Below are 23,576 nucleotides of genomic sequence, written 5' to 3'. Positions count from 1 at the left end.
AGAGCCCCGCGAATAATAAGGACAAGTATTATTTAATAGCTAGAAGCTTTAAATGGTGCCTTAAATGGCCTCTATTGCTGTTGTTACCGTTGCATTAGTTTACAAATATTTGTTACTGTAATGTTATAGTCCTTATGACATCAGCGGGTTACACTGTCTAAATAACAAGACAAAGACGAGGCGTGTTCGCATGTAAAGGTAGCAGGGGACAGTTTCGCACTATAGGCCTGGTCAACTTTTTCAAAAAATGGAATTACCCCGTATTTGAAGTGATATTACATGTGTAAAAATGTATACAATAATTTTAGGATGCATGTCAAATGTAGCTGAGTGCTTAGTAAAAATGTTGATATACAACATGTAGGTGTCACCATGATTCCTAGCATATAGATGGGTGCAAATACGAAACTAAGACACGTGGTCAGTTGCTGAAGAAATTCCGGTGAAAACATGCAGGGTCTAGCAAAAGGTCTGTAGCTGTGAGGGAAGGTGGATGGCCCCATATGAGAGGTAGATTTTTGAGAAGGGCAGATAGGGTTCTTGATTGTGCACAGTGTCTAAATCCCCATGTTTGGTACTGTGATGGTGTGGGGGTGGTTCGGATTAGCCCAAATGAGGGAAAATCAAAGCAAAAAAGGGGAACTTGCTCAGAGCATGTTTTGTGCACCAGCACCAGTATTTATAGATTACATGTAAGTTAGGGTCATAATTTATTAACTACACTAATATGAAATACAAGTATTGACATAAAAGGGAAATATGATTTTTCATTAGTCTGTCATAATCTGACTTTGGTGTATACCCCCTATCCACATGTTTCAAAACCAAAGAAACTGTCCCCTGCCACCTAAAACGTTTATCTAACGAACTCTCGCATCATAGTCAATCGTACATAGAATCAATACATAACGCAAACATTAAGTCGAACATAGATAATTCGAATAACATTACATCCCCCTCCTTTAGAATTTGAAAGTAATTATTTGAGACATACAAATCAATACATGAAGATGAATGTACAATACATATAACGCAGAACATACAAAAATTTGTCAATCATATGAATCGTTGGCCATGTCTATAGCACAATTTACATGGAGGGTTTTATCTTGGGGATGCTGACCCTGCCAGAGCGTGTAATGTAGGGATTGTTGTCAGTGTGTGTGCGAGGTGATTTGGGTGAATGAATGGCTGGTTTGCATGGAGATGCCTGTGTTGCTGGTTTGGATGATGTGTCATGAGTGTCAACACTAGGTTCTGTAAAGATAGGAAGTGCTGGGTCCCATGCTTCATTCGCCTCATTGGTTTTCAGCAAGTGGGCCCTATTTCTACGATATGTACCTCCGTTTGGAGTGCCTACAATATATGACCTATTATCTACTTTGGAAATAATGGTGGCAGGTTTCCAAAGTTTGTCATTTTGCTGAAATAGCACACTGTCGCCTATCTCAACGGGCGGAAGGGGTCTAGTCTGTCTATCAAAATAAAACTTTTGCTGTGCATGGCTCTGACCAAGTTTGATCTTGACATTGTTGTGGTTGATGACCTTGGGTATAAGCTGATCAGTAAGAACAGGCAATACTGAGCGCAACTGTCGACCGAGTAATAGTTCTGATGGAGAATACCCAATATCAAGAGGGGTGGTGCGGTATTCAAGTATGCCAAGGTAGGGATCACGGCCATCAGTCTTGGACTTTTCAAATATGCGCTTTGCGATTTGAACAGTCTTCTCGGCTAACCCGTTAGACTGAGGGTGTCTGGGAGAAGAGGTAGCATGAACAAAATCATATTCTGTTGCAAATGTAGCAAATTCTTGAGAAGAATATTGCGGGCCATTGTCTGATATGACTTTCTGGGGGATACCTAGTCGAGAAAACATGCTTTTCAGTTTCTGTATAACAGTTTTGCTCTTAGTATCACGAAGTTGGACAACCTCGAAGAAACGACTATAGTAATCACTGACAATAAGGAAATTCTTGTCGTCCCACTCAAAAAGATCAATTGCTACTACCTGCCAGGGGTAATCAGGTATGGGGTGAGGTTGAAGGGGTTCCTTACTGTTTGAGTATCTATGTTTCAAACATACATCACAGTTCGAAACCAGGGTAGTAATATCGGCTGAGATTCTGGGCCAAAACACAGACGATCGGGCTCTCTGTAGACATTTTTCTATACCCATATGACCTGTGTGGATACACTCAAGTATTTTGGGTCTTAGGGAATGGGGTATAATGACCTTTACCCCTTTAAGTAGTATATCATTCATGACAGTAAGTTCATCCCTGTGATTCCAGTACTCTAAGATTGAGAGTATGACAATGCTCAGAGAGAGACTTGTCATTTATCCTGACTCACTTAACAGTGATTACAAAGCTTGAAACTTGAAATCAAAAACAGAAAGAAAATTTGGTAGCAAAATCGAATTTTGGAAAACTCCAAATCTTGCACATTCTTCGTGTATTGCTACTGAAAAAGCAATCGAGTCTGCTCTGCATTTTCAGCCAATCGACAAGTGAAAGAATCTGCTATGATAATCGAATGGTAAATTTGTGACTGCCATAAAATTGCCAATAACCTACCATGGCCACCTCTCCACCATCTCTGAATACATGACTATGTATAGAATATATTTTTTAATTTCTCTTTCGAGTCGTATCAGACAATTCATTTTTTTTTTCAAGGGCAAAAATGGCTCGTCAAACTATACTCTCAGGACACATGTGCCTCAGCTATGAATGGCAAATGGATTTATTATCTAAGCACTTTGCGTTTGAAATGACTGTGCGCCATCTGACAAAAAGTACCGAGTTAATTACACTATTAAACATGTTGGGTCACTGTAGAAGCTACTCACACACGCTGCATGTGGAGCTTGAAACTGCTCTTTACAATGCTATTACAAAATGAATTAATACTGCCTGCAAACATATCTCTTACAAATATTTCAGTAATTCATAAATACACCTCGCCTTAATGCCAAACAACTTGATATAATTGTAATCAAGGGGTTACGTTCTTTTAATAACAAATTTCATGTTTTTGCCCCCAAACTTGAAAACGTATCCCTGCATTAGTGTCAAACGATCTGATTTACAATCAGAGGGTTACATACTTTCAGAAAATAACTGTTTTCAAAGGTCTATAATATTTATTTATGATCTGAAGAAGTTTTCCATTTTTCGGCGATTTTTAAAGGAAAAAAGCATGTTTTGACCCAGAATTAGTAAATGTCCCCATAAATCTATGTGAAACATTTTGTCAAATAAAGGGTTACATAAGTTTAAATAATACGTGTTTACAAATGTCAATGAAATCTGAATCGGACCTGAAGATTTTTTCCAGTTTTCGACTATAATGTTTTTTGTTTTTTTTTTGTTTTTTTTGTTTTTACAAATGTTAGGGTTTTACCCCAAAACTGGAAAATGTCTCCATGGAGACAATCTGATTTATTGTTAAAGGATTACATACTTTCAGAAAATAACAATTTCCAAAGGTCCATATTATCTATAAAGGATCTTAAGAAGTTTTCCATTTTCGGCGGGTTTTTTAAAGGAAAAAATCATGTTTTAGCTCTAAACCATGTAAATGCCCCATATATTTATGTCAAACAACTTGATATATAATCAAAGGGTTGCATACGTTCACAAAATACTCGTTTGCAAATGTCAATGACATCTATATCGGATATGAAGAGTTTTTCCAGTGTTCAGTTAATATTTTTACAAATATTAGGTTTTTGCCCCAAACTGGAAAAGGTATCCATGCAAACAACCTGATTTATAGTTAAAGGGTTCCATACTTTCAGAAAAATAATTGTTATCAAATGTCCACATTATCTATTTAGGATCTGAAGGAGTTTTCCATTTTTTGACGATTTTCAAAGAAAAAAGCATGTTTAAGCCCCAAAACCTCATACATGACCCAACATATTTATGTCAAACAACTTGATATATAATCAAAGGGTTACATATCTTCACAAAATACCTGTTTGTAAATGTCAATGTCATATATATCAGATCTAAAGATTTTTTCCAGTTTTCAGCCATTATCTTTTTTCATGATTTTTGCCCGAAAACTCGTAAACGCCCCCACGTAGAAATGTCAAACAACCTGATTTATAATCAAGGGACTATGCACTTTAAAAAAATACTTGTTTGCAAAAATCCCTAGCGGGATCCCCCATTACCTTTACTAGCCCATGGTCTAGAACGAACAGTGATCAATAAAAAGTGAAGATAACGAACAGTGATCAATTTCATAACTCCTATATAAGCAATACAAAATAGAGAGTTGGGCAAACACGGACCCCTGGATATACCAGAGGTGGGATCAGGTGCCTAGGCGGAGTAAGCATCCCCCGTCGACCGGCCACACCCGCCGCGAACGTACCCATATATCTTGATCTGGTAAACGTAGTTATGCGTAGTCAAAATCAGTGTGCCAAGAACAGCTTAACAATCGGTATAAAACAAGTCAGACAGCATTTGACCCAATGATAGGCCGTATTGGCAAACTAGATTGTTATAACGACCATAGAATTTGCGAAATGCTGACTTTAAACGAGACTGTTGAAATCCCTGCACCATCAACTGCCGCGATTTAAAAACTGATCATACGCAGAACAAGCTCTTGTGTATCGAATCAGTTGAGAGATATAAACACCACATGCAGGTGATAATGGAATACTGCTACATAAATATGGGAAGTTGACAATGGAGAAGCCGAAATCATCCCTTTTTATTACAAAGTTGAGTTGTTAGTTTGCCGTTAACATCTACTTTCAATAAAATATAGATCTATATACGAAGTAGAAGTGGCATTTCATAACTCCTATAAGCAATACAAAGTAAAGAGTTGGACAGACACGGACCCCTGAATACACCAGAGGTGGGATCAGGTACCTAGGAGGAGTTTTCATACAAGCATTAATTAATAAAGATATCTTCAATTATTTGAGTATATTTTAATTTGGCGCTCCATATGTCCGTGTTTTTGGATATGTGCCACTTTACAATTTATCGTCTTTTCGTTATTTCGAGGCGAAAAGACGACTAAACGAAACGACAACAAAACGATAATTAGCGACTTCTCGCCCCGAAATAACGAAAAGACAACGTCGAAAAGACGACAAATTATAGACGAAAAGACGACAAACAAAACCCGCCTAGCGAACTAATTTGTCGTCTTTTTGCTTGGCGTTTTGTCGTCTAATCGTTAGTTCGGGGTGAAAAGTCGCTAATTATCGTTTTGTCGTCTTTCGCCTCGAAATAACGAAAAGACGATAAGTTGTGAAGTTAAATGTCCCCTGGTCGTATGCACTGCCCAAGTAACATAAGATATTAAAATTTCATTCTAAAAATGAATAAGTTTCTCCACTAACTTATGTTATGACGACTTATAATGAGAAGACGTAAAATCTACGCCTAATTTTAATATAAATTTCATAACCTTGTATCCTTTAAAGAAGTGCGAATATCTGCACCAGTCCCTAGATACTTTAGCTCTGGACAAGCACTTCGCTAGAACATACACCCGAAGGTAATAAAACGAGCACCTGCTGTTTCACCCAATAAAATATAAAAGGATATTATACACTTTTTAAATTTAAATTCTATGAACGGGGGTGGGGGTGCTTAGGTGTACAATATCCCAGTGAACTGCATGCACAATCCATCCAATGAAATTGTCAGGTGCTCTCTCTCTCTCTCTCTCTCTCTCTCTCTCTCGTTATCTATTTTGTTTCTGAATATTAATGGGACATTTTGAGTAAAATTTGTCCATCCTTTTTCTTTTCTTTATGAACCAATAAAATGTGAGGATTTGATATCCGTGGATATAAATCCAAGCTGTATATATAACACGCTACACATAGAAGATGTACTTTTAAATAATATACATGTGATATTGGTTTTAGAATAGAAGTGGACGGGCATCTACAACCTATATAGCCTACAGGCTATGCCTCTCCTCTTCTCAAAAGAGAATAAGTTTTTAGAATTACATGTACTTCAGAAAAATAAATAGATAAGTAAATAAATAATAATAAAAATAATGATAATCATCATATGCTCTCAATAGAAACATCATGGAATAGACTTTACGAGTTTCACAATTAACATTCTACATGCAAGGAAATAAAAAAAAAAAAAAAATAAATAAATAAATAAAGAAAATAAAATAAAAAATGAAAAGTAAAAAAAAACAAAAAACCTCGTAAGTTGTACGTACTTGCTTCTGATCCTTTTGTAAAAATTGTATACAATAAAATACGTTCAAATCAAATTTATCAAGTAAACGTTATTGGCCGGCTGAACTAATAGTATAAGTATTAGTATTTTTTTCCCACTTTCAGCTCCAAGTCTTGCTACATTTATTTTTGTGAAAAGATCAATCCAGTTTTTAAGTGACTATCTTCAAATAATCTTGTAACGATACATTTGTGAAAAAATGGAAAGAAAGAGGTGATAAAGGCAGGAAACTCCTGTTTTACTAAACATGCACTGAACAGAGGGCGTGATCTTTCTTGGTGGAATAGCCAATCACAATCCCGTTTAGAAGTGAACTTGATAGACCTACAAAAAAATATTGGAGCAGATTCCCGATTGCACACACAGTGCAGTAATAATTATGTAAGTTGTTTTTGTTAAAACAGACAATGTTTTGTTTTCGCAAATTTGAATCTCATTGATTTTTGGCATAATGTATTAATCAAACAGAAGCTGTCGGCTGCATGAATATACCTGTGTTTGAAAATTTCATCGATGCCGACATGTATGACTTTTAGTTTTAATGAATTCGCAAAGGGGACATTTTGATTCGAAAATTTCCAAGTTTTAAAGCGTATAGGCCTACTCAAATAATGTTTCAGATCAACATAACATTTGATCGATATTTAGTTTAGGTCAGTAGTGACACCGTTTTCGTGTTTACAATTTAACACCTGTGTGGACGCCATGTTTTATCATGGCGTTTCCGAAACGCGAAAGATTTGAAGTTTTGTTATTTTCATATAAGAGGGTCTGAATATCTAAACACCCCACAATGATTATGAAAAAGGAAACAAATACAATGTTTTAAACAAAGTAATTTGTGATTACATCTATCCACCTGGACGCCAACAAATGTTACTGTTAGGATTGACATTCCTGTAGAGGCCCCAAAGGGGTAAAATATGCCATGTCCAGAGATAATGGGAACTATCATCAATTATACCAATTTATTGTCACAATTTTACATATATATGGAAATACCACTCTGATATCGACAGTATTTCCCCTGGAAGGTCTATCAAGAATTCTACATGTATATGTATAGTACATCTATACTATCAAAATTATTCTATGCAACAGTCGCATTGGAAATACGACTCTGATATCAGGCTGTCCAGCGGCCCTAAAATTCCTAATTTTTTTCAGTTTTGCTAAAATTCCTAAAAAAATGTAAAATTCAAGGGGAAATCCTAAAAAAGCCCTTATTTTTCATGTCAATTCCTACTTTTTTATCAGTCTTGAAAAATCAAAATGCATTCATACAAAATGTGTGTTATTAACGTAGATTGCAGTTCTTATTCAGATAATGCAGATGCAGTGAAAGGCAGTTGACCTGTGGATCCATGTGTCAAGCTTGTTTATTGGTTGTGACTTTGTGATAAAGAGTTGAGATTTTAGGTTATAGCCAATAATAGCTGAGACCATGGAACACTGGAATACGCCCTTCCTGTACTTACATCTTATTTGTGTGTCATGTGAGTTTCTTTATTGTCAAATTTGACAAGATAAGTCCTTTTAAATAATTAAAACTTCCGCAATTTGGTTAAAAATTCCTAATTTTAGCCCTAATTTTTTAAAATTTTACCCCCAAAATTTGCCCTTATTTTTTGTCCAAGGGTGCTGGACAGCCTGTGATATCGACAGTATTTCCCCTGGAAGGTCTATCAAGAATTCTACATGTATATATATAGTACATCTATACTATCAAAATTATTCTTTGCAACAGTCGCATTGTTCAGTTCTGAAAACATATATTGTAAAATACAATCACAAAGCGAAAGGAATGACAAGCAGAGTTGCATGTCAAAATTTTTAGATCACTGTCAGACATTTGGTCTGACTGAGTTAAAGTTTCTGTCAGACCAGATAAAGTTTTGTCAGACCAGATACATGTACCTTGACCTTGTATTGCATAGAAAGAATGCAGAAAAAAAAATGCACCAAAATGCCTTTTATTGTTTAAACAGCAATGCATCTCCCACTCATATCCAGCCAAATATGATCAGTTTTCTAACCATCTTGGAACTCATGAACACCACAAAAGCCTTTGTAATTTTTTAAGTGGTCAAGGTTCAGCATTTTTTCCTCCTTTCTTACAAAATTGTTTGTTTGTTTTACGTCCCATCAGGAATTTTCCCCTCATATTGCGACATCACCAGCTGTAGGTGAAACACCACAAATTTATGCTGTGTACTCTGAATCAAGGCCATAGTAGTTAGGGTTCTTTAACGTGTTAAAACCTGCTGCGACATTGGAGGTCATATCCGAAAGACCTGTGACTCTCACTGCTAAATGCCAAGTGTTTGGCAAGGATATATTTACATCTTAGGTTTGCCATGAGCCGAAATCGGAACTCACGACATTCCACTTACAAAGCAAATGCTCTACCAATGAGTTACCACGACCAATCTTTTCTTTGTGGGTAGAGAACCTTTCACAAATTTGATCGGTACACAGCCATGTTGTTTGAGTGACCTTTACTTGTGCATCCCGAACCCGAGCTCTAAAATAATCGGATCACACCCAATATTTTCAAACGGTCATTTGGACTGACATTTTCTAACAACTTATCGTTCCAGGGAATTTTTTACTGGCCTTGCCGACAGGACCAACTCTGACATGTCATCTAATAAACCTTGAGTCACTGCACTAAGGGCTGGACACTAAGGCACATATATTTGACCAACTCGGACTATAAAAAAATTTTTGGACTATTTTGTTAGCACAATTGTTCTTGTAAAAACATGGCATGTTCAAGTAGTAAACCGAAGTTAATAATTAAATATATATATATATCTAAGGTAACATTTGTGTTCTCAGTAACTCTTTAATCCACAGTACTGAATGTGTTTCTTTTTCATTTTCAAGGGCAATATTGAAAACATAAGGAACCAAAACAATTAAATGTATTTCAGTCTCTTAATAACGCATGTAATTTATGGGTGGTCCTAGGGTTTGCTAGTTCTATGTACCCCTGTACAGTCTGTATGAGGTCCCATGTTTGCTTGGTATCTCAGAGTACTTGCATGGTTTGGGAGGTTCTGGCTTTGCTTGGTATCTTAGTAGAGCACATGTACAGTTTGGGAGGTCCTGGTTTTGCTTGGTATCTCAGTAGAGCACCTGTACAGTTTGGGAGGTCCTAGGTTTGCTTGGTACCTCAGTAGAGCACCTGTACAGTTTGGGAGGTCCTAGGTGTGTTTGGTATTTCTGTAGAGCACCTGTACAGTTTTTGAGGTCCTAGGTTTGCTTAGTATCTCAGTAGAGCACTTGTACAGTTTGGGAGGTCCTAGGTTTGCTTGGTATCTCAGTAGAGCACTTGCACAGTTTGGGAGGTCCTAGGTTTGCTTGGTATCTCAGTAGAGCACTTGTACAGTTTGGGAGGTCCTAGGTTTGCTTGGTATCTCAGTAGAGCACTTGCACAGTTTGGGAGGTCCTAGGTTTGCTTGGTATCTCAGTAGAGCACTTGCACAGTTTGGGAGGTCCTAGGTTTGCTAGGTTTCCTGGTAAAGCACCTGCAGAGTTTGGGCGCTCCCAGATTTGTATGATATTTTGGTAGCTAGAGCATCTGTACAGTGTGTGGGCAGTCCCAGCTTTACTCTTCGTATTTCAGGCCAAAATAAAAATATTTTTTGTTTCCCTTGGCTTGATCAAGTCTGAGAAAGTCACATCGACCCAAAAGTTTTTATTCTGTTATTCTGGCGAAGTTTTTTTATTTCCAGAAAATTTCAGGGTCGTTACAGGTACAGATCAGTATTTTATAATGACCAATATTTTCTATATCTTCATTTGTTTTGATCTAAAACCAAAAAAAGTTCATACAAATAGAGGTGGTCTGCTTCATCGAGATTGAGAAATGTTGTCTACACGAGAAGCGAGGGGACAAAAGACGTCAGGGCGTCGAGGTGTGCAAGTTGGGTTCTTTAGTAAAGAAAAGTGCTGACAATTTGGACGGGTGTGATATTTTTGACAGTCAATATGAAGCATTATATCTACATTTTCTCAGTTTAAGTAATTTTCGAACTTGATATATTTACAAACTGGAAAGCACCTAATTATATGTGCATGTATAACTTAGCTCTGATTGGTTGATATAAATACATGACCTTGTAATTTAAGATGTCACCATCTGTTTTGTTTGATCGGTAAAATCAAGTCCTGTTGAAACATTTCCTGGTAAAAGTTAGATTTACCGATGTGATTAAAAAAATATAAACAAACTTAAAACCACTACCACATATGAATTGACATAATGTGCAAAAACAAATGCAAAAAATGCCAGAAAACCACAAAATAAAAGACAGCAACCAATTTCACTAGTCCTAACTGTCAGAAGTTATAACACCAAGTGTCCAAAATAACAACACCACCGTCTGTAGTTGCAACATTCTACCTGACTTAATATGTGGCATAGATAGCAGAAAAAATCTGATAAAACCTGAGTGTTCGTTGAATTAACTGTGATACATATCTGTACATTATGTCTATGTTCAGTGGTTAGATAATGAGCATTTCCGAAATACATTGAGTACTGTACAAAATATCAACACCTTCCCCTAAATGCTACACGTGGCAATCAAACAAGAACTTTATGCAAGAACTGACTTTATGAGTTTGACTAGGAAACGTGGAATGATGTGCTTCAAGATGTTTTGGTATTGGGCTTTGTTAATATATAGTCATTGGAATTTCATACTAAATAAAATTTTGCTGGCTAAAACAAAACTTTTGACCTACCTACCAACCCTCCTCAGAAACTTAAGGTTGGGAGAGGGGAAACAAACGCCTCATGAGTACAGTGTAATTTTTATTTTCAATTTTGAGTTCATTGTCCATTGAACAGGACTCTGTCCTAATTTTACCAAATAAAAACGGACAATATTAACCCTGAGTTGTTTGAAAATGTTAGACCTATGAGTTAGATTTTTTTATTTGTCAGACTGGTCCAATAAAATGCATTCTTGTGTTAGTCCTAATCAAGTCGGGCATAATACAAGTACACTTTATTAGAAAATGATATACACAAAAGTTTTTTTTGTCACAATGAGTTACCTCTCTTTGCTCCTGTCCTTCATCAATTACCATGTGCTCTTTTTTCCTTTCATTAATATCTCAAATAGGTTAATTTTAGTTATTTGTGTTATTTTGTATCAACCACATCCTCCTTTCCTCCTTCACTTCACAACATGGAGCATCAAAATGAAAACAAATGTTTTATTTAAGGTAGTACTCTACATCGTCATAATGGCTGACTTCCTTTAAAAACATGGATGAAAAAATCGATATCAGCAATATTTGACTTTTCCTTTTCCATTTAAATACCTAGCCGAATAGCTCAGTAGGCTAGAATACCGACTGCTGACCTGTAGGTCGCAGGTTCGAGTGCAGCAGGGGTTTTAAATTTTTTTCAGATTACCTTCTCCTAAAACTGTATTTTTTGACAAAATAAAGTAAATTTGAAAATTTTCAACTTCAAAATATTTTTGTACATATCCTCCACTTTTCATCTACATCAAATTTCTCTGGTGTAGCACACCTCCTTAAAGCTTTCTTAATGTACATAGGAAAAGTATTCAAACTGAAATGTGCAGAAAATTATTCATTTAATTGTCAATAAAAATGTAAATAACACCTCAAAGTAATGAGTAGAATACTACTGGTTTACACCTGCTATAGTTCTTTCACGGCAACTGTTTATTTGAGTGTACACTGCATCTTTACTACTTTTACATCATGGAATCCCAGAATGCAATATTGACGTTTGATAACAAACTAACAACGCACCTTAAATTTATGACAAACCGTGAAACGGATGATTCTAGCTTCTCCATCACCAAATCCCCATATTTATTTAGCAATATTCCATTATCACCTGCATATGGTGTTTACATATTTCAACTGATTCGATATGCAATAGCTTGTTCTGCGTACTTGAAAAATGATCGATGCGAAAGTCTGAGTCAATCTCACGCTTTATTTGTAATATGTACAACACATACAATAAAACATTTACAGGCCCGCCAGACTCCTGGGTTAAATATTTTTAGAAGCCCGATTCCGATTTTACTGGCATCTGGCCACCGGTTAACGTCGAAGACTGCGTATGATCTGTTTTTAATCGAGGCAGGCTGCTGACAAATTGATTTTACAAGGGGTTCAACAGTCTTGTTTAAAGTCTGTATTTTACAAATTTTATGGTCGTTATGATCTAGTTTACCAATACAACCTGTCAGTGGGCCAAATGCTGTCCGACGTATTGATGTTCTTAAATGGCTTACTGATTTTGACTATGAATTGCTCCATTTAATTTACCAATACCAGGCCTCAAAATAATGACTAAAATGGTTGAAATTTTCACTTAGAATTGTCTCTGTTGACCATGTGCAAAATACAATTCTGTTGACCAAAATAAAGGGACAATCTCCTTTTGGCGACCTGGGTTTTCCTCTTCCGATTTACGTTAATGAATGGTTTGAAGTACAGAGTCTGAATCTTGAGAGAGTTTGACGAAAGCATATGGTTATAACATCTTATTCTGTTTACTTGAAGTGCTTAAATGATTCAGATTCAATAGATGCACAAAGGCCGCGAAAAAAAAGTTTAAACTTCTTTGGTAAAACCAAGGGCTATTAACAAATTGGAAGGGAAAATTACGATTCTTAAATGCAGCACGGGAAATCGGTGAAAGAAAATGAATAACATACATTCAAAGAGATTCGTGGTTAAAATAAGTTGTGGTTTAGATTTGAGAAAACCACGTGACCCTGGGCCATGACGGTCGTGCCGCAGTAGGCTCCGGTGTTTTGGCTATTTTTGAAGTTCTGTGAGGGAAATTTACTTTCTTCATTCAGGATTTTCATTTCTAACTACAAACTGTAAGTCCATATAGTGAACATTCTGTCAAAAACGTGTTACTTATCGTGTTACTATATTTACATCGAAGTTTACCTGTTAATTCCGTCACGCACGGTTTACCTCACGATATATAGTAGTGAACACGGCTCAACTGACTTAGTTTTTTTCTCCTATTTTGTATTATATATTATAAAAATCTCATACAAACAATCTACCATGGAGACTGGGATGATCAAACTTGTCTATATTAGAAACTCTGACATTGTAATTGGCAACAATACTGTTACCGATTATGAGATTCTAGAATCTGTTATCAAATGCACCAGTGATATCAAATGTATACAACGAGATCGTGGACTCTGGAGGATCTACGTAAATACTCTCCAAAGTAGAACCAAACTACTGTCTGAAGGTTTCGACTTTCGAAACACAAATGTTTATGCTTTTGAAACAAACCCTTTCTCAGCTGGTACAAACTCTCCCAAGGAGGAAGTTTTGAGAATCACAATCAAAGGAGTTCCTCTATCCGTTGATGATGGAGAAATTATAAAGATGCTTGATAACTTTGATGTATCTCTTACAAGCCCAATAAAATATGAAAATATACGGCATCCAATAACCCGGAAAATGACAAGTATTCTAAATGGAAACAGGTTTGTCTATGCCAAACCTCTTCCCCAGGGAAAATCTTTGCCAAGATCAGCTATTTGTGCGGGCTTAAAATGTCTCATCTATCACAAAGGTCAACCTTCAAATAAACAGACGCCTATGTGTACTAACTGCTGGGGCGAGCATTGGAGATCCCAGTGTACGAAAACCAAACGCTGCAGAATCTGTCTACAAGAAGGACATGATCCAGGATCTGAATTATGTGATGCCTTTGTAGAAAACCAGAAGGAAGTCATGTCTTTTGCTGGTTCTGAAAATCCTCTTTCCAACTTTTTCCCGTGCTCCCTACATGTATTTGGCGTTCACCATCAATCCTCCGAACACGCATTTCAGTATGTCAAGGCCATTCGAAATGGAGACATCCAAAAAGCGCAGGCTATTCAAGATGTAAACTCAGCCTTAGAAGCCAAAAAATTGGGGAAAGAGATTCACAGCAGTGATGAATTCCTGTCTAAGCGAGAAGAAGTAATGGAGGAAATTCTAAAGGGTAAATATAATCAAGTGGAAGAATATCACGCTGTACTGAAGAAAAGTACGCCCTCCACTATATATGCTGAAGCCGTCTACGACGATTTCTGGGGCACTGGCCTAAATCGGATAGGAACGGATCACACAGATCACAATAAATGGCCCGGCAAAAATATCATGGGTAAGCTTACTCACAAAATCGCTTGTGAAAACAGACCCCTGAGTCGATCAATATCCGTCCCCAGGAACACTCAGTTGTCGGACCAGAGGAACATCTCAGACATGCTCAGCAGCATTCAAAAGAACGATGCTAAAAAGCCGAGAACTGGACGAAATTCCCGAAACAGGAACACAAAAAATAGTGTTAATTCAAAAAAAGAATGTGATCAATCTGTCAATACGCCACAACCAGTGACAACGGATAGGTAACAATCATATATTGCGATTCACGGACTGAAACTGGACAATGGAATTAGATATCTACAACTTATACAAAACTATCTTTTTATATTTTTTTTTGCAATTTTATAGATATGCAAACTTTCTTCAACTTATATACATATACATGTATTTACATATTACTGTATTTTTCCTCAAATTATAGCCTAAATGGATAAGTTTGAAATACTGTCGGTAAATGTTCGAGGATTAAACTCGGACGAAAAAAGAGTTAAGTTATATACATGGTTAAATGATATGAATGTAGATATTATCTTTTTACAAGAAACACACTATATTGAGAAAAATATATTTAAATATGACTCAAGGTGGTTCGGTAAATCGGTTCATTGTTTTAGTGATTCACCTTTTAGTAGAGGTGTTAGCATTCTTTTTAAAAAAGAATTAAAACTAGAAATAATTGAAAAACACGCATCATTGGACGGAAGAAGATTGTTTTTAAAAGCAAAAATACATGGAAAAATAGTTTCACTTGTAAATATTTACGCACCAAACACTATAAAAGAAAGATGCACATTCTTTAAAAAATTGAACAATTTTCTGCAAAAACAAGGTATAACAGAAGATGACAATATCATAATATGCGGGGATTTTAACTGTAAAACAGATAACTTTCATGACCAAAGTACATCGAAGCTTAAAAAGATTGTTTGTTCTTTTGATTTGTATGATACTTGGCAATCAACACATCCAACTTTTAAAGGTCATACATGGTGTAATTCAGAGGATATCCCTAGTAGTAGAATCGATTATATATTTCTGAATAGAAACTTTACATTCGATTTAAACAATATAATCATACGAAAAATTCCAGGTACAAACTTTGGGAAAAGAATGTCTGACCATAGGTCATTAAAAATAACGTTTAAAATAGATGCAAATAAAAGGGGAAATGGATATTGGAAACTTAATAACTCCCATTTAAATGATTTAAACTATAAAAAAGAAATTCATAGAATTATCGATGAGATACATAATGAAGAATTAGACCCAGTAGATAAGTGGGAAACATTCAAAATAAAATCTCGGGATTTTTCTATTCAGTTTTCGAAAGAATCAAATCTAAATATAAAAAATCGCATTAAATCAATAGAAAAAGAAATAAATGATATAGAGGAGCTTGATTCTTATAGTATAGATATGAATAAAAAACGTAATCTAGAATCAGAACTAGATAAGTTATATGACAAAAAATGTAAAGGTGCCTTCGTAAGGTCACGATCAAAATGGATGCTGGAAGGCGAAAAATGTTCAAAATTCTTTCTAAATTTAGAGAAAAGTAGGCAGAAACAAAGTGTCATAAAAGAATTGAAAGTTAATGAAGATACTCGCATAGAAAACACCAACGATATTTTGGGTGCTATGTGTGATTTCTACAAAAGTCTATACTCGTCTGATAATATATCAGATGAATGCATAGATAATTATCTATTGTCTATTAATTTAGAAAATGTACTGAGTGAGAATGATGCAAACTATTGTGAGCAGTTTCCATCTCTTGAGGAATGCACTGATGCTGTAACAAATCTAAAAACGAACAAATCTCCAGGACTTGATGGTCTTACAAACGAATTTTACCAATATTTTTGGAATGACATAAAAGACCTATTTTACGAAGCGCTAAAAGTAATATTTGATAATGGTCAAATGACTTTTTCACAGAGAACTGCTGTTATCTCCCTCCTGTATAAAAAAGGAGATGAAACGAACCTTAAAAATTATAGGCCAATTAGTTTGACTAACACGGATTATAAAATAATTGCTTTTATTTTTGCGAGAAGACTTCAAAAGGTTGTAGGAAATATCATTAATGAACATCAATCGGCATACATTAAAGGAAGATATATTGGCGAAAATGCTAGAGTAATTTTAGATATATTCGAATATTGTGAGGAAACAGAAACAGACGGAAGATTTGAAAAGGAAATTATATCCATGTACTGCATGCATTGCATATCCTACGATTGCAGGCAAGACGGAACTAAAATCAGGATCCAGAAACTTTAAAAAAGAAAATTTAAAACTTCATAATTAGATTTTTTTTTAAAAGTTGGTTTTGAAACATTTTATTTTATTATTAAAATATGGCCACTAAAATTAGCAATTGAAATTGGTGGCCAAGTACTGGCCACATAAGAAAAAAAGATGTTTTGATCCCTAAATACAACTTTTAATTGGGTCAAATGCTGGCTGACGTATTGCATATATATACGAATTGTTGGGATATTCTTAACACATATTTTGACTACAGATTGCTACATTTATCTGATAAAGATATAGGACTGATGGATGGTGTGACCGGTCGACAGGGGATGCTTACTCCTTGTAGGCACCTCATCCCATCTCTGGTATTTCCAGGTGTCCGTGTGTGCCCTACTCCTAATTTTGCGTATTCTTTAGAGAAGTTAAAAGATTGATCACTGTTCGTTATCTTCACCTTTCCATATATAAGTGGGAAATGCAAAAAGCACAAAGATTTCAAATACCATGTGAGAGGGAGAGAGAGAGAGAACCAAAAAAGTCATAAATGTGTGTGTTTAAAATAATTTATGTGTTATTTTTCGAATAATGTGTTTGCATTAAAATTAATGTTAATGTCTCAGACTGGTGAAAATATCAATGTTATGTTTATGATTTTTTATATGTTTTGTGATGGAGTTTAGCCATGTATCCTCAGTCTGTATATTAAAGAACTTCCATTTTTCCAACTGTAATTAGTGTAGCATGACTGAAGTTGTCATAGAACAAGACAAGAAGATAATAGATAATTACATATATATGTGAAAATCTATTTCTACCTTTAAGATTGTTTGGAAATCCAATGAAAATCAGATTGTCATTAAAATTCCAACAGGATGTGCAAACTTCTATAGGTGCTACAGTTACTACATATTAATTGGAAAATTGATGTCCTGTCAACCCACATTCATGTGTATTACATTGTTGTGTCTTCCAATTTCATAGAGTACAATTAGTCTTTTCCTTTACTTAGATAAACTGTGGTGTTCCGGGACCCTAGATACTGATGCTGTGATTTCAGCGATGCCTGCGGGTCCGCTTGACCAGGATAGTTTTTACCAAAACACACCAATCCACACACCAGACAGAATCTTGGGAAATGAATCCTCCAGCAGCCTGCTGAAATCCATTAAGGCACAGGTGTGAACAAAATGCCTAGAAATCTTAAGGGGGAGGGGGTGCAGAAAGTTGTAAATGGCTCAAGGCTATCCACCATTATCCATTAAGTATCCTTGCTATTATCTTCCCTGACAAACACAAACAAAAGTAAAATACTGGATAATTATGAGTGTCGGATCGAAGTTTTGAACTGACATATAAAATTTAGTCTTTATTCTATAGAGAAATCCAATAAAAAAAAACTAATCTCCGCATGACAACGATATTAGGCACCCTTACAGACAAATTCTAGTCACATTATGACAGTTGACTCAGTGTGAGGCCACAAAAAAAAGAAGGTTTCATCTGTTCATTGAGGTTAGATTCCAAGTAAAAGCCACGGCGTATCAGGTGAGCATTGCGGTCCCAATGCCTCCTGCTTATCTTTATCTTCAAGATTAGGCTCCTCAAACTTTTGTTACAAGCATACTTATGTATGTCATATTATGCCAATAATCATATATCAGAACAAAGGTTATATGCATTTTGCACAAAGACAGGTTTATAGACTGTACATGTCAACAACTACAGTGAGTCATTGTGGTTTTTTCTCTCCTGCACACACCATAGGTAGTGCACGTCATGGTACAGTGAACAGGGTATGTTTTAACTCTCTGTGTTTAACATGCCAAATGTCAAACACTGAAATGAATATTTTTAAAATCTGTGAACTTTTTTTGTAGGCATTGTTTGTGTATTGTAAATGCCCCTGTGGCGACCCCCAGATTATGACAAGGCATCAGCCTACACTGTTGGTTTGGGGTCATAATTGCACCTACCTAAACATACCTGGTCAATGAATGATTTATAGAAATATCTTATCCAAAAACTATCTGTACGTGATACAGGTAGATTCTGATGGGGAAGAGAACAATTCAGAATGGAAATAACGTGTAAGTGACCGGAGTTATTGATACCTGGATTGTTTTTAAACATCGGATGTCCTGACACAATGTGCTGTTGTGTGATGTAGAAAGTGGAGGTGAAATTTCTATTGAGTGAATCATGGTTTGAAGTTGCCTAATTTAATTAGTTTGACAAGGAACAAAGAAATCAGCATGTTTGGAGCTTGTGGATAACACACGGTTACAGTGATGTAATCTTTTGTTTTTAACAGGAAGCCCAATTTAAACGAATAACTCAGGAATTAAAGACTGAGCAAGGAAACCACAGACAGGTAAGAGTTCGGGTAGGGACAGGGATTTATCTTTGTGAGGAGTGGAAGTTTGCTGTGTGACATGCCTTTATAGTCAGTTAATGCTTGCTTTCATGTTGTGTTAATCCAGATTAAAGTACAGAAATATTACCTTAATAACTAACACACAGACTGGATGGTATTTACATGACGTTTATTGTTTATCAACAAAAGTAGAAAAACAAAGACTAAAAAATGTCATAACTAAAGGTGCTGGTAATGGAAATCCCAGAGAGATGGGTAATTTCTAAGAATCGCTCAGTGAATTAGCTGAAGTGAGAGGGAGGCATTATGTGACTCTGTATGTAGGAAATGTCAGGGATTAGATGGACATACAGTGTGACCATGCACTAATGTTTTCGTTTCCTTTCCTTATTTACCTGTCTCACCTCTACCAGGTAAAAGACATGCATACCTGGAAATTTTACAGCTATACACACCACAGTGGATATATACCTTTGTGCAGTTCCTTTTCAAATTGGTTGATTTATTGAACAAACATAAAAGAAATATGACGCATACACTGAAAGTGGTTTGGCTTCCCTAGGGAATTTTTCAGAAGTGTCAGTTTAATTTTCTTGTTAGGTTTTTATTGAAAGTTGTGATAGTTTTGTGTAAAGTTTTGTATGAATAAATAACACATACAGCACACTTTGCCTAATGATATAAATGGTTGTGCTATTATACAAATTCTTTGTGCAAGTTGTGTTGAAATTGTTTTTAGGGTGTGTGTTACAGGACATATATAACACACAAACATTTAAATGGACAATTTGTATAAAATTGTCTGAAATCAAACAAGTACAATGTCAAATGTTTATGCATATATACTAACTAGTATAATAGTACAAATACAGGACAGGTTTTTTTTAACAATGTGTGTGTTATTAGAGGTAGAACTAAAACTGAGCAGGCATCAATAACATGGTTTTGTCCATTATCAAAGTTTGAATCTTGAACAGCTGTGTAGTCTTGAATGACTGCATTTTAACACATTCCAATACAATATCACAGCATGCTTTGATTCTCTATGCTGGTCAACCACATTCTATGATTTAACCCTGCCCATATATTCTATCCCCAGTGGACTGAGAGTGGACAGGTCAATATAATGAACTAGCCCTGTAACTTTTCATCACTGACAGAGACAAATTGACTGTTTGAGCTGTTCATTTTTTTCTTGGACAGACATGGGTAATTAGATAAATGACATACTGATTGTGTAATCTCCAGGGGCTGTGTTAATGATGAGGCTCTAAACCCTGGCCATACTGCACATGCTATCTAGGCCTGGGGATATGTTGCAGACATTATGCTTGTCTTATCATTAGGAATTTAAGGTGGGGAAATTTCATGCCAGGAACTTGTAAACAATAGAAATTATTTTCGTTCTTGTTGACATTGTGAATTTTAGAGAAAAAATATTGGAATTTGAAGCAGTTATGTATCTAAACTTGGTCTGTTAATGTAAGCAGGAAAATATTTCAAAAACAGTCATTATTAAGGCCTTACACAATGTTTTTCAATAATAAATAATTTTTGGTGATGGGTACAATTCACTGGCATCCTATCATGTTTCATGAAAAAAAAAAATATTAGATTTGTTTCAGAGTTAGCATATTTTGATAGTTCCTGGCTATTGCAAGTAAAAATGTAAAGTCATATCTTTATGTATTAGGATGTATATATGGACATTGCTATGTTGTAGCAAAGAAGGGGTGAAAAGTCTTTAATCAGAGATCGAACCCGGTAACCATTGCATGACTAGTTAGGCAATCTAACCACTGAGCTGACCAGACTGATATACGAAGTATGGTAATGAAATAAGATTTAAACCTATTTCTAGAGGAGAATAATAGATAATTTTAGAAAAAATGTCACCTCAATAATGAATTTGTAGAAAGCAGAGGGGGAATTTAAAAAAAACCCAAAAACTTGCAAGCTTTATATATACATATAAAAATCCATGAACAGTCAGGGGCCATGAATGTGAGGGCTTGATAATTAAGAATGTTTACAGATGTTGGTGATGACAGTCGATGATAGAGGGTGCTTATTAATCCAGCCTTGTGGCTGCTTTCGAACTAACCATGTAGATAATGTGCTGAAATGTTACGTGTGAACGAATGTTTGGTATGTAACTCTGACCCCAGACATCCTGAGATTAGGCCGATAGATGAAAGTGTTAAGTCATACACCTTGGTTATGTTCATTTTGAATTTGGCTAGATATGTTTGGTTTATCCAGCGCTATGATTTAATCGGCTCCCCCATTTTTAATTTTATTGATTTTAGTCTCAGAATTGATGGACACAGGCACAGGGTAAATATAACCAGGGACTAGATACAATGGCTTATGTTATAAATGGACAGCAGGACTGAGACTTAAAATCTCAATCACTTATTTTTCTCTGTGAAATTTGAGTCACAGTGCTATGAAAGATTTTCTTTACATTGGTAGGTCTTTTTGACCTTCACACAAAGAGGAAAGTTGCAACTTTACAGAATTTGACATACTGGTAATAATTATGCAAACAATCCTGTGGGGATCTTGGTTAGAGACTTAGAGTAGGTCCTCTGTACCCCTTGCTTGTTGTAAGAGGCGACTAAATGGGTGGTCCTTCAGATGAGACAGCAAAAATCTAGGCCCCATGTCACAGCAGGTGTGGCACGATAAAGATCTCTCACTGCTCAGTGGCCATAAGTGCCGAGCATAGGCCTAAATTTTGCAGCCCTTCACTGGCAATGTTGACATTTCGATATGAGTGGAAAATTCTTGAGTGTGATGTTCAGCAATATATAACCAACCAATAATGCAGGCTATATTCTGTACTGTATAGTCTCAAGTGTACTAACAGTTACCATCATAATGAATGAAACAAGAGTTCAATCTAGAACATCTGGCCAGACTCAATCTGCAGGGTGTTTTAGTTTAAACAGCTGGAAAATGTATAATCCTAGGAGGAGAGTCTTCCATCCTTGTGTACATTTTCATTGAATGCTTAAGGTTAGAGCTGATTATGCCAGCTGTTTTCATTTTTAATTTCATTACCTTCAAAATGAAGCACAGAATTCAAGCTTGTCACAGAAGCACTTAACATGCTTTCAGCTTTTTGTTTATATTTTATTTCTCAGTCTGCTTTTCATATAAAATATTTTGAGTGCATTTCATTAATTTGTAGGCATTTTACATTCTTTGAAACTGACTTTCTTTCTCTTGTCTATAATTAGGAATTTGTTCAAGTTTTTGCATGAATAACATTGTCAAACATCATTGTCTGCTGAGAAGAATTTAGTTTTCATTATCAATCTCATGTTGCCTCATATCACCAGGGAAGGTCCTGCTTTGTTGGATATCAAAGTGTGGATGGCTTCTGGGTGAGGGCGTCAGCCTGGAAGAATCATGAGGGGTGGGGGTCTACTGTCCAGCTGTTCCATCATCTGCTACACCACCCCCTACTGCTATTAACATCTCAGTTATCTGTTGTCATTATCTTTATTTGGCTGGTATGGCCATTATAGACAAACTTAAGGCTATTAGATTTTAAAAATGATCCAGACTTTGGATTTTCATCACTTCTCTAACCATTTTTTAGGGATGGTGTAAATATCATGGCATTGAGAATCTTGTGTACATGTATGGTCTCCAACAATATACAGATTCATAGATCAGCAAGTGTAGGTTTAGGGATGGGGGTTCTTTGGTCTGGGTCTTTGGTCATTATGGAGGTGATTGCAAGCTGGATGGTAGAAAGTTGGAAGAGTTTGAAGCAGATTTTACCCCAGCCAGTTTGTTTGTATTTCTAGTATATAGCAGGCACGGGTAGCATGACTAGTTTTAACACAACTGAAGATTCTCTTCCCTGGCAAAGCCCACGCTATCTCACCAATTCCAGAATTGAAGATGACAGCTTTGTGTCACCAAAAATGAATTCCCATCTCCTGGACTCCTGTATGTAAGTATACTAGGACAATAGATTACAACAACCAATGGTTTGGTCCCCTCACATGACCTCACCCCCGAGTCTTAGAGGACCTGTGTAACTGTTTCACGGCCTAACTTCATTAGAATCCCTGTTATAAGTCTGACAGCAAAATTATACAGCCGTTTTCATGTGAAAATTCTGAAATCATCGTCATACCATCATCATGTATATCTTCATTAATCACAAACTGCTCACATATTTGTTTTCAGTAGATGGGGGTATATATGACTTCATTACAACATGCTGCTTATTACTAACTGCTGGATAACTCCCAGTGTGTCCCTCTGTTAGGAATATCCCACTTCTTCCTGTTGTCAGGTCACGAGGATTAACAGGACTCATCTAACTGTCTTTGTCAAATCATACAAAACTATTTTAAATTATATCTTTCTGAATGAAATGCATGCAATGTCAATCATTTTACTATTCTTTTTTTCTTAAGCTGAACCATTCGAAAGGAAAAAAAATGTGCAATAATACAATTATATAATTTAGTCTTGTG

General features: G+C 35.9%; 2 protein-coding genes across 10 annotated transcripts in view; one reads left to right on the top strand and one right to left on the bottom strand.

Moving 5' to 3' along the window:
* Window positions 1-1,090: 1,090 nt before the first annotated feature.
* LOC130047258 (uncharacterized protein K02A2.6-like) lies at window positions 1,091-2,179 on the bottom strand. The gene has a single exon (XM_056141883.1). It carries the CDS (start codon window positions 2,177-2,179, stop codon window positions 1,091-1,093), a length of 1,089 nt encoding a protein of 362 aa, XP_055997858.1.
* A 4,309-nt stretch (window positions 2,180-6,488) lies between these two features.
* Window positions 6,489-23,576, top strand: part of LOC125683518 (splicing regulator ARVCF-like) — a 52,874-nt gene continuing 35,786 nt past the window's right edge. For 4 of the 9 annotated variants that reach the window (XM_056139432.1, XM_048924750.2, XM_048924751.2 and 1 more), the window contains exons 1-4: window positions 6,491-6,629; window positions 17,710-17,876; window positions 19,012-19,071; window positions 22,896-23,044. In XM_056139432.1, coding sequence (XP_055995407.1) covers window positions 17,760-17,876; window positions 19,012-19,071; window positions 22,896-23,044 — 326 coding nt within the window. In that variant the 5' untranslated portion in view covers window positions 6,491-6,629; window positions 17,710-17,759. Of the gene's footprint in view, window positions 6,630-17,709; window positions 17,877-18,622; window positions 18,788-18,829; window positions 18,877-19,011; window positions 19,072-22,895; window positions 23,045-23,576 lie in introns of those variants that run through there. The other 5 variants (XR_008795733.1, XR_007372985.2, XM_048924754.2 and 2 more) reach the window with 4 other exon arrangements.

Source organism: Ostrea edulis, chromosome 6 (assembly GCF_947568905.1).
Source record: "Ostrea edulis chromosome 6, xbOstEdul1.1, whole genome shotgun sequence".
Classification (NCBI taxonomy): domain Eukaryota; kingdom Metazoa; phylum Mollusca; class Bivalvia; order Ostreida; family Ostreidae; genus Ostrea; species Ostrea edulis.
The sequence above is the reverse complement of the archived record's forward strand: the minus strand, read 5'-3'. Positions and strand labels throughout refer to the sequence as shown.

Excerpts from the sequence above, each read along its gene's own strand:
- LOC130047258 (XM_056141883.1), bottom strand. The coding sequence starts at position 2,179 with ATGGGTATAGAAAAATGTCTACAGAGAGCCCGATCGTCTGTGTTTTGG.